Raw genomic sequence first — 16,945 nt, 5'->3', positions numbered from 1 at the left:
TAAAGACAGTTTTGATAGTACTATTCAGAACCTTTTGGAAGTTGAATTCATTATTTTTGTTCTAAATTGTTTTAAACCAAGTGCTTCTCGCAAGATGTGACCTTCTTCAGAATAATGAAGTTTGTATTTTAAATAGATCCAAAATATAATACCTGGATCGTAGGGGAAATATTTATAAGATATTTGATATCTAAGTTTTGGAATGCATGTCATATCTGCTAGTTGAAAATACGCTTTCAGTGACTGAAAGTTATGTATAGATTTATATCGTATGACATTTTCGCTCTTTAATTATATCAACTAAAATCAATAGTTCATTCAGGTTTTTTAAGTTATCCTACCATGAAGATATTGTTTCACTGGTTTTACTTTTCAAATAAAATTTAAAACAATAAAGTTAAAACATTACATTATACAAATGAATGAAAGCATGACAAGTCATACAATACTTTATTTTTTTTTAACGAAGCGATCGATTTTTTAAGTGAGTATCGTATAGTTATTCTGTTAATATTTTTAATATTTAATTTATTTTTTGTTTCATATTTCAATTTATCATATTTAATTTTTAAAGCACGTATTTGATTTTTGGTATATTTAATAAAGTTTTCCATAGTAAATTAATTGTACTGGCTATAGAAGTTGGAATTTTGTTCACATTACCTGTGTTTAAGGTATTAGTATCTTGTGAACCTCTTTAAATAATTGGAAAAAAAATTATGCACCATGTATCTAATGTAGAGTACTAATGTCTTGGCGAATTGAATTTGGATAAAACATAAATAGGTATAATCCATCAAAAGTAGTAAAAAATTGACAACTTCACGTTAAATAATTTCTTGCGTCCGAAGCGCTTTTCTGGATTCACCTTCATCAGGAACGCTCAAAGCCAAACATTTGAAATCAGAAATTGTATTAGTACCCATACCGTTGAGAGCTATGTGCCAAAACTGCCTAAAATAAATAGCCAAATTCATGTAAAGCCAACTTTGCCTGAGGGAGGTAAAACCTTAGTTTCTTTTAATAATTTCAAAATTTATAAACGGACAATTTTTTTGAAGTTTGTTCCATCATGTCAGTACCGAAGTACTGACTATTGAGCTGATGATACCCTCGGGGACTGATAGTCTACCAGCAGAGGTATCGACCCAGTGATGTAAAAAATGTTAAAATGACATAATCTTTATTATAAAAGAAAGACGAAAAATACCAGAGGGGCATTCATACACATAAGTCGAAAATAAACTGACAAGGTCATGGCCAAAAAGAAAAAAAAGACAAATAACACTACACAAAATGAAAAAAAAAGAAAATAAAATTTATATTTAAATATATGGCTTCCATGAATTATTTCGATTCTAATAGGACAAATACGGTCATAAAAAAACTGAAGCGAGGGTGGGTATGTTGTGTGTGTAGCTGTTCTTTTTTACTCCCTGCTAGATAAAGCTCAAATATCTTTATAAATATGTAGCTTGCGTAGGTTAGTTCGTGAATAAATGCTAGAAAAAAACTTTTTAATTCTTGAAATTCTTAACCCAAACATTTACCATTTTTAATTTACATGTTTTTCTCGTAAGCTTCCGTTAAATCCAAAGTTGACATTTTGTAACTAAGGAGCCGCCATGTTGACTTGCTGAAACGAGTAAATATGCGAATAATGCAATTGAATAGAAAATAAAACAAAACCTACCTCAAAAATCAGTTTTAATACAATATCATACGAATTCCGATGGTTCACGCAACAGAAAACTTTCAACTTTAGTGGTTTCATTTGTATGACGTCATGTTTTGAAATGACTTAATGCACCAAAAAGATTAATAGACTTTCGCGCAATTTTATTTAATTTTTATTTTGTTGATTTCTCCGAGCTCTTGTGTATTACTTCTTTTTATTATGCATACGAATAAGAAAAAAAGTTATTTTGTCTTTTTTTAATTGCCCTTTTTAAAACAAAAAAATCGGCAGAGGGTCTGCAAATAGGTTCCAATACATGTAGATTTACGTGGGAAGTATATTGTAACAGCCATTATTATGTATATCTCTGAGTCTGCGCTAAGTATATTTTATCGAGAATTTTATCACAGTGTTCTTTACAAAGCTAAAGAAGCACGTCATCTTAGAATATTTAATATAAGTATATGATATACATATAAGGTAGCTTTTGCAGTATAATATACATTGCTTAATGTAAAGTTCTAGTAACTGAATTTTAGAGTAAGAAATCAGAGCCGGTTTATCTATCCTTGATTGATATGTTTGAGCTTTTGCTTTTTGCGATTTGTTAAGGGACTTTACGTTTTTTGAATTTTCCTTTTTTGGGTTAATTTACCTTTTATCATTGGAGCTCATATTAATATCACATAGTTAAAGAATGAAGCTATCAAAATAATTATAGTGTACAAATAGGTACTTGGGGACAGGACAATTTTTTTTTTAACCTCCACTTTTTTTCATTGTTTTCTTTCAATTTCAATCATGTTCGCGTTTTTCTGTATCATCGAACATTACAATAGTACAATTAACTTATATTTGCTAATAACTATCGATTCCAAAATTACTATCCACATCGGTCACTGATATATCATGTAGAGATATATAATTTCACATTTAGACATTACAAATTGTTCTAAATAACAATTCTGCACAATATCTGTACAGTAGCTAAACGAGAGCATCATTGTACAAACGAATTTTATAAAAGATAGCACATAACAGCAACAGTATCATGATGTTGTTTAATTGCACAGAGGTTCAATCAGTAACCCAAATGTCTTTAAGTGACAATAAGTTTCACAGTACCAAAAAGGTAATAATCACTGTTTGATTTTTTTGTTCAAAGCTAACTTGCATGATGGCAACTGTATTGATAATGAATGCAAGTGGAAAGCACTCGGCAAAGGTTAACAGAGATTTGGACGTCATCGGAAAAAGGAAACAGGCCAGACGAGAAATTATATTGGAAACTAAAGCTAGCATTGTCCTTATACAGGAATCAGATATCAACATCGATAGCTTTCTGCCAAGGACAGGGCGATATCCAAAATTTGGATGCCTCGGCAGTAAGCAGGCTGCCATTCTGTTTCGAACTCAAATTTTTGAAACCAGTGGCTGTGCTACTTTGAGAAGAGAAGTTGGTGTTCTTTGTAACGAATTGGAGAAAACTGGTATTTTAAGCACCGAAAATGAAGTGATGCCGCGATTATGTGTAGCACAACTACAGATGTTGAGCAATGATTTTAAATTTCTTTTCATATCATGGAGTGGACAAGCATATGCAGATATTGAAAAAAGAAAAAGGGTTCTTAAAGATATGCTTACTCTTGTGGATATGTTTATGGTAGGAAAACCAGTTTATATTTTAATAGGTGGTGACTTTAACATGAAGTATGATACTATGAAAGAAGTCATCAGTGAGTATCAACACTTTTACTTATGTGAATGCTCAAAAGAAGATAAATATCCGAATAAAACTGGATTCTTTATTATTTCACAGCCAATGGCAACGATGGTGGGCGATGTCCATGTGTTCGAAAGTAAACCACTACTGCGATATACTTATCATGTTCAAGCACCATATTTAAAACATGTTCTGTGTAACGATCCTTTGTTCCTGAATTTACACATTTGAACAGAATAACAGAAAACAGATTTAGCATATATTAATATAATCAGAATGTGCTGATTTATTTTGTAAAACTAAGAAGGTTGATATGCTACTTTTTGACTAAATCAATTCATGTCATTTTTTTTATACCAAATGTTTATGAGAAGTATCAAATGTTTATGAGAAGTATCAAATTTTGATAAAAAAAAAAAAAAGAATTGATATCAAGATATACTGTACAATTAAACTTAGTAATGAAATAGACATTCTTTTAAACTGAGTTTTATTTGCGTATTGCTATGTGTTTCTCTATTCTACATTTGATTTAGATAAAGCGCGAGGGTTGCGATCTCACAAAACATGTTTAACTCCGCCGCATCTTTGCGTCTGTGCCTTTGTTAGTCATGTATGTATTTTTAATTTTGGTTCATTTGTGTGTTTTGGAGTTTAGTGTGACGTCCATATTCGCTGAACTAGTACACAATTTTATTTAGGGGCCGCTACTGACCACACCCGGGTGTTGTCTACTCTTTGGTTGGGATGTTGTCTCTTTGACGTGTTTCCCATTTCCTTTCTCAATTTTGTAATAATATTTACTTATGTCCCCGTCTCATTAGTCACTGAGGGATATGAATCCCAAAACTATATATCATTCGCTCTTGTTAAATTAAAACTTAAAATTTACCGACAATCGTAAACTGAACGAAAAAATGGTTAAAAAAAATACACGAAACAAAAAAGATAACTAAAACAAAACTGTAATAAAAATAATTAACATCACAATTGGAGAATGAACAATTTGAATCCTATATTATATATTTATTTACACAATTCAGATATGTGTCAACAACATGTTTGTTATGACAAGTATTTTTTTATGGTAAATGTGATTCTCAATATTACGTGTTTCAATGTAGTAAAGAATGAAATATACACAATTTTTACATTCATGGAGAAAACTAAGTACTATCTTTGAAAAATATCCAATGTATTCAGACGGGAATATATATGTTTAAAACCCTAAATGTTTATAAATTTTTGATAATATTATACTGCCATAATAGTTAAAGGTACCAGGATTATAATTTATATTTACATAAGACTCATCAGTTTATATCATAATAATAAATTTGACGTCTAAAGTCTGACAGTCTTGAAAATTTATATCATGAAAATACAAACATATATCTTAACTTTACTTTTCATAGACAAGTAAATTACAAAAATACCTAACTCTGAAGAAAATTTAAAACGGAAAGCCCCTAAGCAAATAGCAAAATAAAAAGTCCAAACACATCAAACGAATGGATGACAACTGTCATATTCCTGACTTGGTACAGGCATTTTCTTATGTAGAAAATGGTGGATAAAACCTGGTTTTAAAGCTAGTTCACGTCCCACTTGTTTGACAGTCGCTTAAAATACCATATTATTGAAAATAATGTGTGAACAAAATAAACAGACAAAATAAGTAAAATTGTCGAAATAGAGCTACAGCAGTCAATATTGTGTTATAAGCCTAATTACTATGAAACTGAGATAATATAAAAAAAAAAAACATTTAAAATATTTAATATAAAACAAAGAAGAAATAAACAGATTTAGAACCGAGAAGAAATGACATTCTTACCATATATGTACAATATACAAAAGAGATGTAATGTTTATCTCATTGTTTTCATTTTAAATTCGAATTACCGTCCGTAATTTGCTTATTTTTGTGTGGCGTGTATCTTTGTGTTTTGGTTTCGATCTCCTTAACCCCGCGAAAATTACAAAGAATGGGTGAGTCCTATTGTATAGTTTTCTATAAGCCATTTATAAAAATAAAACATTGTTTGATTCCACCATTATAAATTTCATCAGATAAACATACTGCACTAACAATTAAGGAGACATATTGGCATAAGCACTTGTTATAAGCACTTATATATATATATATATATATATTATATCAATTTGTTTATAATAGCTTTTAATCCGTATTGTGACCGAACTGAACAATTTTTTTTTATCCAAATGGGACTTGATTTGATTGATGTCTACTCTCTATTTACCCAATTCATACAATTGTGGTTAATTACGTACAGTACATAATAGTTTTAGTATAGTATCCAAAACTCTCATTTATTTATTCGTCTGGTGCAAATGTAAAATTTCAACCCTGGTATCTATGATGAGTTTATTAACATAAAAATTAAATTTATCAATTTCATTCACCAATATTTTACATCCATCCGTGATGCAAAAAATAATAGAATATAATTTGCTATTGAAAGGTATTCATAAAAAGAGATTGTCGTTAATATTATAGTAAACGAAGATATCAGTGGTAAAGCAACAACCCAACCTAAAAGCATTTGTATTTACATTGTGCCATATATCAAATGTGTTCGTTAAGTGTATACATTTGAGAATGGAAATGGAAAAGTTCAATGTAGGATAAAAAACTTAATTCACATAGTTTTTTGGAAAAATTGATTTACCAATAGGGATATATGTAAAAATCGATTTTAGATATACAAAACTTGCAGAATTTAACCCCCCCCCCCCCCCAACCCCCAAACTACTAGTATTTGATTTAAGTTTTTTATCCTACATCGATCTTTTGATGTCGTCCCTTAAGCCATTTCACTTGATATTTTATTGTTTGTCTTTCTGTGTTGTGATGGTATTGTTTCAGGTAGGGGTACAGGTTGAATTATATTAAAACATTTAAACCCGCTGCATTTGTTTGCATCTGTCCTAAGTCAAGAACATGATGTTTAATGGTAGTCGTTTGTTAATTCGGTCCAAAAGTGTTTTTCGTGTTTCATTATTTATATCATTTGGACCGTTGGTTTTCCTGTTTACATGGTTGTACACTAGTCATTTTCGGTGCCCTTTATAGCTTGCTGTTCGGTTTGAGCCAAGGCTCCGTGTTGAAGACCGTACTTTTACATTTACAAATTGTGACTTGAATGGAGAGTTGTCCATTGGTACTCGTACCTCATCTTCCTTTATCTATATATATAAGATGTGGCGGGGTTAATAAGTACATTGTTAGACTATAACTAGAAATTTCAATGTCTTGTTTATTTGTCATGTCTATTTGTCTTGTCTTGTGTTTAAATATTATTTTATCGGAGATTGATTGGTCGTCCGCTATGTTCAGAAACATCAGCTATTTAACAAATATACATCATTATTACTTTTAAGAATATAACTTATAATTGACATATTCAAATAGCTAAAAGCTGTTCTTTTTCTTTTTATTGTTTGTAACCAATTGAGTAAAGTTTGTTAGATTGGTTAGATATTTTAATATATTTGGGGAAAATCGAGTCTGACGATTGGTTGTTTAGACGACAGAAGATGTTGAATAGGATGATGTTTTCAATTTGAAGGGAATTAGAAATCATATTTTTCGTATATTTTCTAAATACTTGAAATGAAGACCAATCCTCATTCTCAATTTCTACATGAAATTATGAATGAGTTTAACTGTGTTTGACTGAGGTATCCATTTTCTTTTAGATTAAATTAATTATATATAAATATCGGATTGAGTTTTTTGAATTTTATTAAGACAAATGGCAACGTAAATAATGAAAATGAATATTCTGGTCTTAAAAAAGTGGAAAAGCAAGCTAATGCAAGACAGGATAATAATGAACATACTGCAACACTAACTGTAGTTATTTTCAGAAATAATTGTGTATAAACTAGAAATAAATTTTCGGGTGGCTTACCCTGACAATATTCTCTAGCCCAAAGTATATTTAAGGGTCGTCCCCTGCAGAGATAGACAGTATTTTTAATTCCGTGATATATTTAAAAGATATTTACAGGGACTTCGTCCTCTTTCATGGGTAACACCTGCCTCATTTTACTGAATGCAGTCATTATGTTGACACAGCAAAAAGAAAAATTAGAATAATGGTGAATATATCATTGAATCCAAAATTGTTTACATTTTGGTACATCAGTTCACGCTGTTGACGGAGGCCTCCATGTTATAAAGCATTAAAGTTCATACAAATTTTAAAATTTGAGTAGATATCTTATTCCCAAAGAGTTACACGAAAATATTACGGATTATTCATCATTCAAGTTGTGCATAATCAAGGACGAGGGAAACAGTGAATCCACTAGACAAGTCCTGTAAACTGAATCTAACAGGATTAAAGGTTTGGGATATCCACAGAAATTATATAACGTACCCTTTATCGTCGGTCTTGAACGAGTCAACAAATTGGCAAGAGAAGACGGTGGGTGGTTGCAAACATTCTGTATTTGTTAGATAAGAAAAACAGTAAAGTGACCATTAAACCTTGTTATTTGTGTGCTGTTGTTATATTGTTGACAGGTTGATGTTCACCCAGATTTGCGTTCTATTGTTGATTACGATTATTGATAAATAACATTTCCAATTCATATTGAAGATGTTTTGGGTTTATTAGATGTTAGAAGATGTGGAATGAGTGCCAATGAGACTACGTTCCATCCAAGTCACAATTTGTAAAAGAAAACTTTTATAGGTCAAAGTATTTCTTCAACACGGAACCTGGGCTCAAACTGACACCGAACAGCCAGCTATGTATGGTCCCAAAATTGACTAGTGCAATACCACTTGAACAGGAAAACAAACGGTCTAATCTATATAAAAACGACCCCATCAACAAACGACAACCACTAAACATCAGGTTTTCAAGCCTGTTTGGAATACTTCTTCAACCAATTTCAGTAAAAAACATGCTTGAATAAAAGAAAACACTCATAGGTCATGTTCATAGCTTTATTGAACTTAAGTAAAACTACGAACGGTTTCATCGTACGTCCGGAGACACATATAACTGTGTTGTTCACCGGAACTAGTCATCGTGTGTTATTTTATTCTATTAGTGATCTACAGATTTATCGATCAAATGAAATGGCTTAATTCAAAAGTTTGTATAATGGAACAATTCAAACAAAGTTAAATTATTTTGATTATGAATTATCCACCTATTAATTGTTGTCAAATGTTAGGTATCTATCCCGCTATTGATCAAAAGATACCTACAAACAGCTAGATGACGTACAAATTAATGTAACAACATTAAAGCAAATAAAATCTTACTGCTAAATTGCGATTTTGTTAGTACATGATTATTGTAAAAATATGCCTGGTCTCTAACCATGGACATATATTGCTTTCATATGACAATGGATAGATTGATGCCTATTTTACTTCATTTAAACTAACCAGTGTAATGGATGTTAAAATCACTTGCATCCTTCATTTTGTGTTTTCACTGCAATTTGGTAAGTCATCTTTTCAGTATTTGATTTTATTGAGCTTCAAATTGCAAATATAGAATCGATAGAATAAAAACTCCCGCGTATGGTAATCACAATTCGGCATCACAAAAAGGGAGAAGATACAAAGGGAGTAAGCAAAGATCATTTATCTGTGAAGAAAAAACGAATAATGAAAAAGAACACAAATAAAACAAAGATCCTCAAAATATAACAAAGAAAACTACGCATTGAAAATCAAACCGAAAATTAGGGAATGAAATCTTCATCGCTAGATACACCCTTCGTTTTTCTTATTTCTAGTAAAAAAACGTCGCTTAATCGAATTTATTTAGATAAATAATATATAAACGAGGACACAATATTGGTAGCGATAATTTGAACAGACCAGTGGCCAACTTTTGCACCCTTTGTCTACAAGCGAAACTAAACAAACAACCACGAAAGAAAACAAATGTCAAATAAAAACAAAAGTGGAGGATATTTTTAATTCCTTTTTATACAAATTGTAGTGTATAAGTGACACAATGCACCAAATCCAAAATAGAAAATATTCTATAGTATTAAATTTGCACACTACCACTATCAACATTGGGAACACATTGTTAACAAAAAAGTAACAGATGTTCTGAGTGCGGGAATATGATGTTATTTTACCTTAGTTACTTGTTACAAACCAGCGAAAATATCACCAAAAGTATCAGAAGTCAATGAATCATTAAATTGTTAACCTTGTGAACAAAACTCTATCAGTGTCAGATAATCGGTTGATGATATTAGTTTTCATCTCAAATTCATTTAAAAGGTTGAGGTTTCGTACAATCATAAACGAAGCAAAAACCCACAGTGTTGAAATGTATCTTTATCGGTTTGCCTAATGTCGTTTTAAGGTTTGAGTAAAAGCGATTACACCTATCACCTGTTCGAAGTCTCCGATAAATATAAAGATGGAAAGGCTAGATGTGGTAGCCGTGGGGAGACGCCAGCAATCATCAAAACTAAAAATGATATGGATAACGTTAAAAGATATCTTAACAGCATAGGCGGGTAAGTCAAGTATTGTAATCGATTGATCACTCTGTAATAATGACCAAAAATGATAATTACCTGCCCGAGAAAGGGAATCGTTTTTTTATGAGTCGATTAGACAGATGTTGAACAATTCAATTCAAAAGGCGTCACACAAAATAGAAGGGCCAACAATTCAATTGATAAAGCGTCACACAAAAACGAAGAGCTACCAATTCAATTAAATGGTTTTTTTTTTTGCAAATATGAAATTTTTACCATTAAAATATTACATTAACAATATAATATATCCATGGTTTAACTTATCAAAAGATACCGTTAGAGCTGTTATACCAATGTTTAAAGTTTGGTTGATGTGTTACTGTCATACAAGTTAAGGTTTAATTCCTAGTTATCAACCAGGTTTCATTCATCATCTTTTACACAATAAAATACCTGCAAAATGTTCGGGAATATAACAGTTGTTTTCAATTCGTTTGGTGTGTTTGAGCTTTTGATTTTATTTTGATTTTACCATTTGATGAGGTACGCAAACTTTTGTGTTGTCTTATTTCTTATTTAAGTTTCAAGGGAAGTAGTTGTTACAGATAGTGGAGGCTGCATGTATTAAATTTAGTCACTCATCACTTGTTATGAACATAAGGTGATTACGTGTGATTGGCATAGAGAAAACTAATAAAATTGAGAATAATTTTCCGAAGAAAATTAAAAATCAACAATGTTAATGTACACGAATAAATGTACACTTTCAACGTATATGCACTTCTATAAAGGTGGTTATATCAAAACAAGCTACCCTATAAAATACGCGTATATTAAGATAGAGATTGTATTATTATTATTATTTTTATTATTATTATTAGGTCTTTCCACTTTTCTGTGGAAAGACCTATTGTTTTTCTTCTGATTATTTTTTTTTTCTTCCGCCAAATTCTGTTCTTGCGATAAACATTTGTTTCTCAATATGTCGCTTAGATATTTGGTATATGATATCGAACAGTTTTTGCGCTTTTGAAATTTACCATGCGTAACCGAATACTTTTCTTTGTAGGAGTTATCTCCCCAAACACTGTTTTCCTTGTGTCCACGACTCCTTCGCAACCGTAAAAGATTACGACAAATTTATTTTACAAAATTGCTCGTTATATCCTTCTCATGATTTGTCCTATTTTGACCGAAGCGATATGAACACTCCATATGAGAGTTATTTCCCCTTATGCATTTGATATAAGTGATATGCATTTTTATCTTGTAAACCATAAGTGATAGAGACCTAGGATCTTTTGATTTGAGGTCCTTGGTCCAAAAAAATGAAAATTAGGTCAAGGTCAAAGGTCAAGGTCATATTCTAACTTTTGAATTTGGCTTATTTTCACTCATTTTCATTAACCTTATAAGATATCGACAAATAATTTTGACTAAATTGTAAGTTGCGACATGTCGTAACTTAATAATTTTAGTTGAAAGGGTGCGTAGACAATGAATGGGAGTTTTCGCCCCTATCATATCTAAAATTATATGTAAAGTGATATAACTTACTAACCATACATATTAGAGACCTAGGGTCTTTTGACTTGAGATCCTCAGTTGGTGACCTTGAAATTGAGGTCAAGGTCATAGGTTAATTTGACGTTCTAGATTTTGACCTTTGCTTTAAATTCATATCTATATATCATAAAGCCATATGAACTGACATTTTAGACTGATTTTTAATATTTTAATATCAAAATAGATATTAACTGGTGGAAAGACCTTCAATTGTTCTCTGAACAATTGGTTTTTAATTATTATTATTATTATTATTATTATTATTATTATTATTATTATTTATTCCACATTCTGATTGGTACCCATGCATCTTGTATAACTACCTTACTAGACAGGAATTTAAAACCCCTTGATTTTATGCCAAATAGTTTTTGTCGTATTCTGAGATTTCAACTGAAATCAACATTTAAAATTTATATATTTTCAAAAAATTCGTTTTAAAGCCGAAGGATAATGTTGGCTCTTTTACATAATCATTTCACAATTGTTATTAGCATGTTGGATAATAAAAGCAAGTACCTGTCTTGAGGAGTCGGATGTTGGCTGGCTATTGGCCTGATCTGTTGTGACGTCCTGTATTTTTGTGGGTTGTCAAATTCCACATTCTGATTGGTACCCATGCATCTTGTATAACTACCTTATCATGTCATTTCTTTTTAATCATGTCATTTCTCTTCGTAATCAAGCTTATCTAAATAAAGCCGGAATGAATAAATAGGATAAGTAATAAATACAAATTAAATTTAACTAAAAACAAATAGTTTTTGGTTTTTGTTTTATTTTATCAATTGAACTAGGTTATAAAGTGTGTTTTTTGTGTATATTTTTCTGAGTTAGTTTCATACGTTTATAGCATATTTTAATTTAAATATGTCCTTTTTTCAGTGCTCCGAACACCCATATGTTTATTGGTTTGCTGTATAATAAAAATGATCAAAAATTCAGATGGTTGGATAATGAAATCCTCACATGGGTAAGGTGGGATTCTGGAGAACCTAATTGTATGCAGAATACAAACATTGCAAGTTTTTGCCAAAGTAATAAAGAAAACTGTGTACGCCTGACAGATGGTTATAAACTCAGAACAGTTGGTTGTAAAAAATTCAACTACTACATGCTTTGTAGTAAAGGTATGTTTGTCAAGAAATTAAATGTTAAGTCCAAGATTTGTATTTTAAATTTAAATATCGCGAATAAGAAAAATCAACACGAGACTGCTACGTTTTGGCACATAATGCAATGGGTCGGTGAATCAGCTTTTCGCATAACCCTTCGTTTGTCTATCTAAATTAATATATCTCGTTAAACTTAAACACAATGCATTAACTTATTCTTTCATTTGAACTATATGTGTTATGTTACAGATCCAGAGAATGCGATAAATAAAACACTAAAAAATTGATATTAAGAGTATGTGTTCGTGAGAAACACATCTAACTGAATATTCAAGACATTGCAATGGTTGGTTTTGGTATAAGAAAAACATTCACTATGACTTCTGTCGTCTACCAGTAAAACCAAAATTGAAACATTATGTTATATGCAACATTCTAGGAGATAGCGTTATTAAAAACATTAACGAACCACAAGGTAAATTAAAAAAAGGAGAAAGTCCATAAAACTTGACAAAATCAATCAACTGTCATATTCCTGACTTGGTTCAGGCATGTGTATGATAGTTGTGATATGTCAAGCTTTTTGTATGAATTTGCATTAATCTATAAGATGTCAGTAGTTAGTCACGTTAGTAAAAAAATGACCCCTATCAAACGTACTCTCATATTCAAAATTCACGGTCCTTCAACCCTGTCGATGTACTTGTAAATGACTCCATATTGGAATTCTTATATTTGTGCTCGTCCTGAAAATGCATGAAATATCTACAGTTTAAAGTGAAGCAAAAACAATCTACCTGTATATTCATCATCCAACTCATTTGTATCTTAGAATGGGTTGGGAAAAATTTATTTAATCAAATGTATCATAATACTAGAGCTTATATTCAGCACTTTAGTGGCTACTCCATGTGTTTTTTTTGTGACCCTGTGTTTTTATAAATTTTCTATTGAAAATTACCTCATATCTGCTTTAGTTGTTATCATTTTATATTCTCTTCTTTCCATTTAGCTATTTCTACAACCACAACATCAACAACACTCGCAACAACGACAACAGCAAAAACAAGCACTCCGTTAGAAACAACTACGCATGTTAAAACAACAACGTTTTCAGAAACAACTACGCCTGTAAAAATAACGTCCCTAGAAACAACAACGTTTTCAGAAACAACTAAGCCTGTAAAAACAGGAGCCCAAGAAACAACAACGTTTCCGGAAACAGTTACGTCTTCCAAAACAGCCTCGCTTTTAGAAATTACGACATCTGTAGAAACAGCAACTACGGAATATGATTTTCTGTCCTTACGAACAGAAATCGCTAGTTCACCTTCTAAATTGTTGACAACATCGACTGCGACCGACACGTCATTTTCGCATGTAAAAACAACACTAACTACTACTTCGAATCAACTGCAATGCTGGTGCCTCATAACTACGACGTCAAATAAATGGTTGTTCCTTCAAGACATGAATCTTACAGTATCAGAATTAAGAACGATCGTTGAAGATGACTTTGAAAAGAATATAAAAAAAGAAATATCTGTAAATACAAATACCTTATCTAAAACGATAAGAGAAAGAACTTCTGCTCCAGACAAAAGGAAGTCCTCCTCTCGGTTGGGCTGGGTCTCAATCTCAATAATCACACTTCCAGTTCTATTAATGGTATTGATGGACATTATCAATATTTTTCAAAGGAATGAAGATTAAATAAAATTATATTGTGTGGGTATAAAAAATCCGGGGCTACTTGAATGCACTCTATATGTATAGGTAGGGTGTGTCGACATAGTATGTATCTCCTGTAGCGCATGCCTTACCCGCTATGTGAATCCGGATTCATTCAATATTTTATGATGGGAAATAAGATCAAATATGTTAATACATAAATCAGACGAATTTTACGGTATCTTATTATCTAAAACATTGTCTTTCCGAGTCAAGACTCAAGACAAATCGTAACGGCCAAACCTACTCGTGCTTGAATTTGTTTCGATTTCAATTAAACTCGTCAACATACAGCATGTAGAGTAAACAGTTTCTATAACTCTTTAATTGCAATAGCCTATACCAGTTGTGTATAAACTGAACAGAGACTATCAAATATGTGCAATATCAATTTCTTAAATTAATAAAAATCAGAACTTGGAACATGCACATTAAGACTGATTGCAACGTTCTGCACGAACAAAACACGATGAACAATCTTAAAAAGCTTTAATACATCACATATTTCCAGTAAAACGAAAAGGTCTGACTGCTTTCGGTTGATAATTCGGTTGGATCGGTTTTTGGAGCTATTTGTTGTCCTTCCTTCATTGTGGAATCTGGGCACATTCTTCTGTGTCAGACATCAACACAACTTTTATTAAGGTGCGTTTACACGATACGATTTTCCGTTCGATTTTCCATCCGGCTTGATGCCGTCGTACAGGTAAATCGTATATAGCGTTAGTCCTTATTATTACAGGAAGGAGATTTCAAGTGGAAATACAAAACCATGATATATAAAGCGAATGATATATTTTCTGAGTGTTGAAGAAGAAGAATACTATTTGAATGATTAGCGTATGATATAAAACACTTGTCAATCAGAGTTATCAGAATTTTATCATTGACATTTCGAAACAACATATCAATTTCAGTTCTTTACTTCACATACATTGAAACCAGAATATACAGTCATCTATGAATCCATTTTTTCACTTGTCTGCACTTTGTTTTTGAAATTGTTACCTTAAACTAAGACAGGATGTTAATGATATTATCAGAAAACTTTAATAACCTAATAGAAATGTCTGAATACTACAAAATTTGCAGTTTAATCTTCGATATTTTTGTACCTGTCCTCATTGAATATCTATGTCAAAGACGATGGTGAATATGAAAATAATGAGATGTGATGTTATTACTAATAAGACAATTAACCACCAGAGACCAATGGAATATGATGCAAAGAATTATTGTACGACCTTCAACAATGACGGAAACCCATACAATGTGCTAAGTTATGATATGCTTCGGTATAATAAAATGCCAAACAATTGAAAAGCGGACACAAACCCGTTCTAGTTAATGTTAACAAACATTGTCGAAAACACATATCTCGTTAACGACATTACCCATTGCGACATACCAACAAACTTGTTCTGATCTTGAGCAGCAAAACATGTGCTTTTAGTAGAACAGAATTGCTTTTCAAGAGCACATGGGTAATCCGGGTTCCTACACTAATAAAAACTTACCGCCGCGAAAAAACATAATAAAGTTTAAGGTGATGTTAAACATCAATCATTTAATCAATCCAGAGCACAAGAGTTCGACCACAGTTTACAAATGGTATCACGTCTTTCAATTTCTAGTTTTCTGGTTGTCATTTTATTAATTATTGCAAATTTTGGTATTAATATTGATTCACTCATATGGTCTTTGCATCGGAAATAAACACATTTATTCTAAAACCAATTGTTAACATGATACTGGTTGTGTTTTTTTTTCATATATTCTATGATGGTATGATACTAAACCCCTCACGGGAGAGATTGTACTTAATTTGCATATGATGAAGGCATAATATTTCAATCAGTTTAATTGAGGTCTGGAGCTGTCAGTAACTGCTAGTAGTCCTTTGTTAATTTATGTATCATTGTAATTTTGCTTAGCTTCTTTTGTTACCTATTATGACATCGGACTCGGACTTCTTTTAAACTGAGTTTTACTGTGCGTATTAATATTAGTCTTTTATGATATTTAATTTTATTTCAGTTATATGTTTTGGTGTATAGTATGATGTCCATTTTCACTGAACTAGTACACATTTTGATTTAGGGGCCAGCTGAGGACCACCTCTGGGTGCGGGATTTTCTCGCTGCTTTGAAGACCCACTGGTGGCCTTCGTTTGTTATTTGCTCTTTGGTCGGGGTGATGTCTCTTTGACATATTTCCCATTTCCGTTCTCAATTTTATTCAGTTCAGCTGTATGTGGCTTTGTTTGTTATCACGCCTTGTCTTCGTTTTATATCTTGTTACCCAGTCGATTTATAATTTTAAATGGCTACCTTTTAAATTTTAAAAATCCTATTAATACATTACGTGATATCGTTTGTCCCGTTAGGAAACACAGTTCTTACCCGACAATCATATAAAAAAATTGACAATTAAAAACTGTTTGTTTTTCGATACATGCACGAAAGATGGAACAAATACAACGGTAATTTTTAAATATAGACACTATATCGGATAAAGGAACTAATTTTACTGAACGCTTTTAACTGCTTTATTTGTAAGCTCAATATTATTTATAATCTAGAATAAACATATTTCACCGACAAACGCATTAAACATAGTAGTATTTATAGAAGG

At 31.5% G+C, this 16,945-nt stretch overlaps 1 protein-coding gene across 1 annotated transcript; it reads left to right on the top strand.

Annotated features, from left to right (window-relative positions):
• The first annotated feature begins 8,820 nt into the window (after positions 1-8,820).
• Positions 8,821-15,927, top strand: LOC143062397 (uncharacterized). Its single transcript, XM_076234101.1, has 4 exons — positions 8,821-8,894; positions 9,779-9,935; positions 12,351-12,595; positions 13,593-15,927. Exons 1-4 carry the CDS (start codon positions 8,843-8,845, stop codon positions 14,291-14,293), a joined length of 1,155 nt encoding a protein of 384 aa, XP_076090216.1. The 5' UTR covers positions 8,821-8,842; the 3' UTR covers positions 14,294-15,927.
• The last annotated feature ends 1,018 nt before the right edge of the window (positions 15,928-16,945 follow it).

This window comes from Mytilus galloprovincialis, chromosome 2 (assembly GCF_965363235.1).
Source record: "Mytilus galloprovincialis chromosome 2, xbMytGall1.hap1.1, whole genome shotgun sequence".
In the NCBI taxonomy this organism is placed as follows: Eukaryota; Metazoa; Mollusca; class Bivalvia; order Mytilida; family Mytilidae; genus Mytilus; species Mytilus galloprovincialis.
Note: the sequence above shows the minus strand (reverse complement) of the source record. Positions and strands in the feature narration are given on the sequence as shown.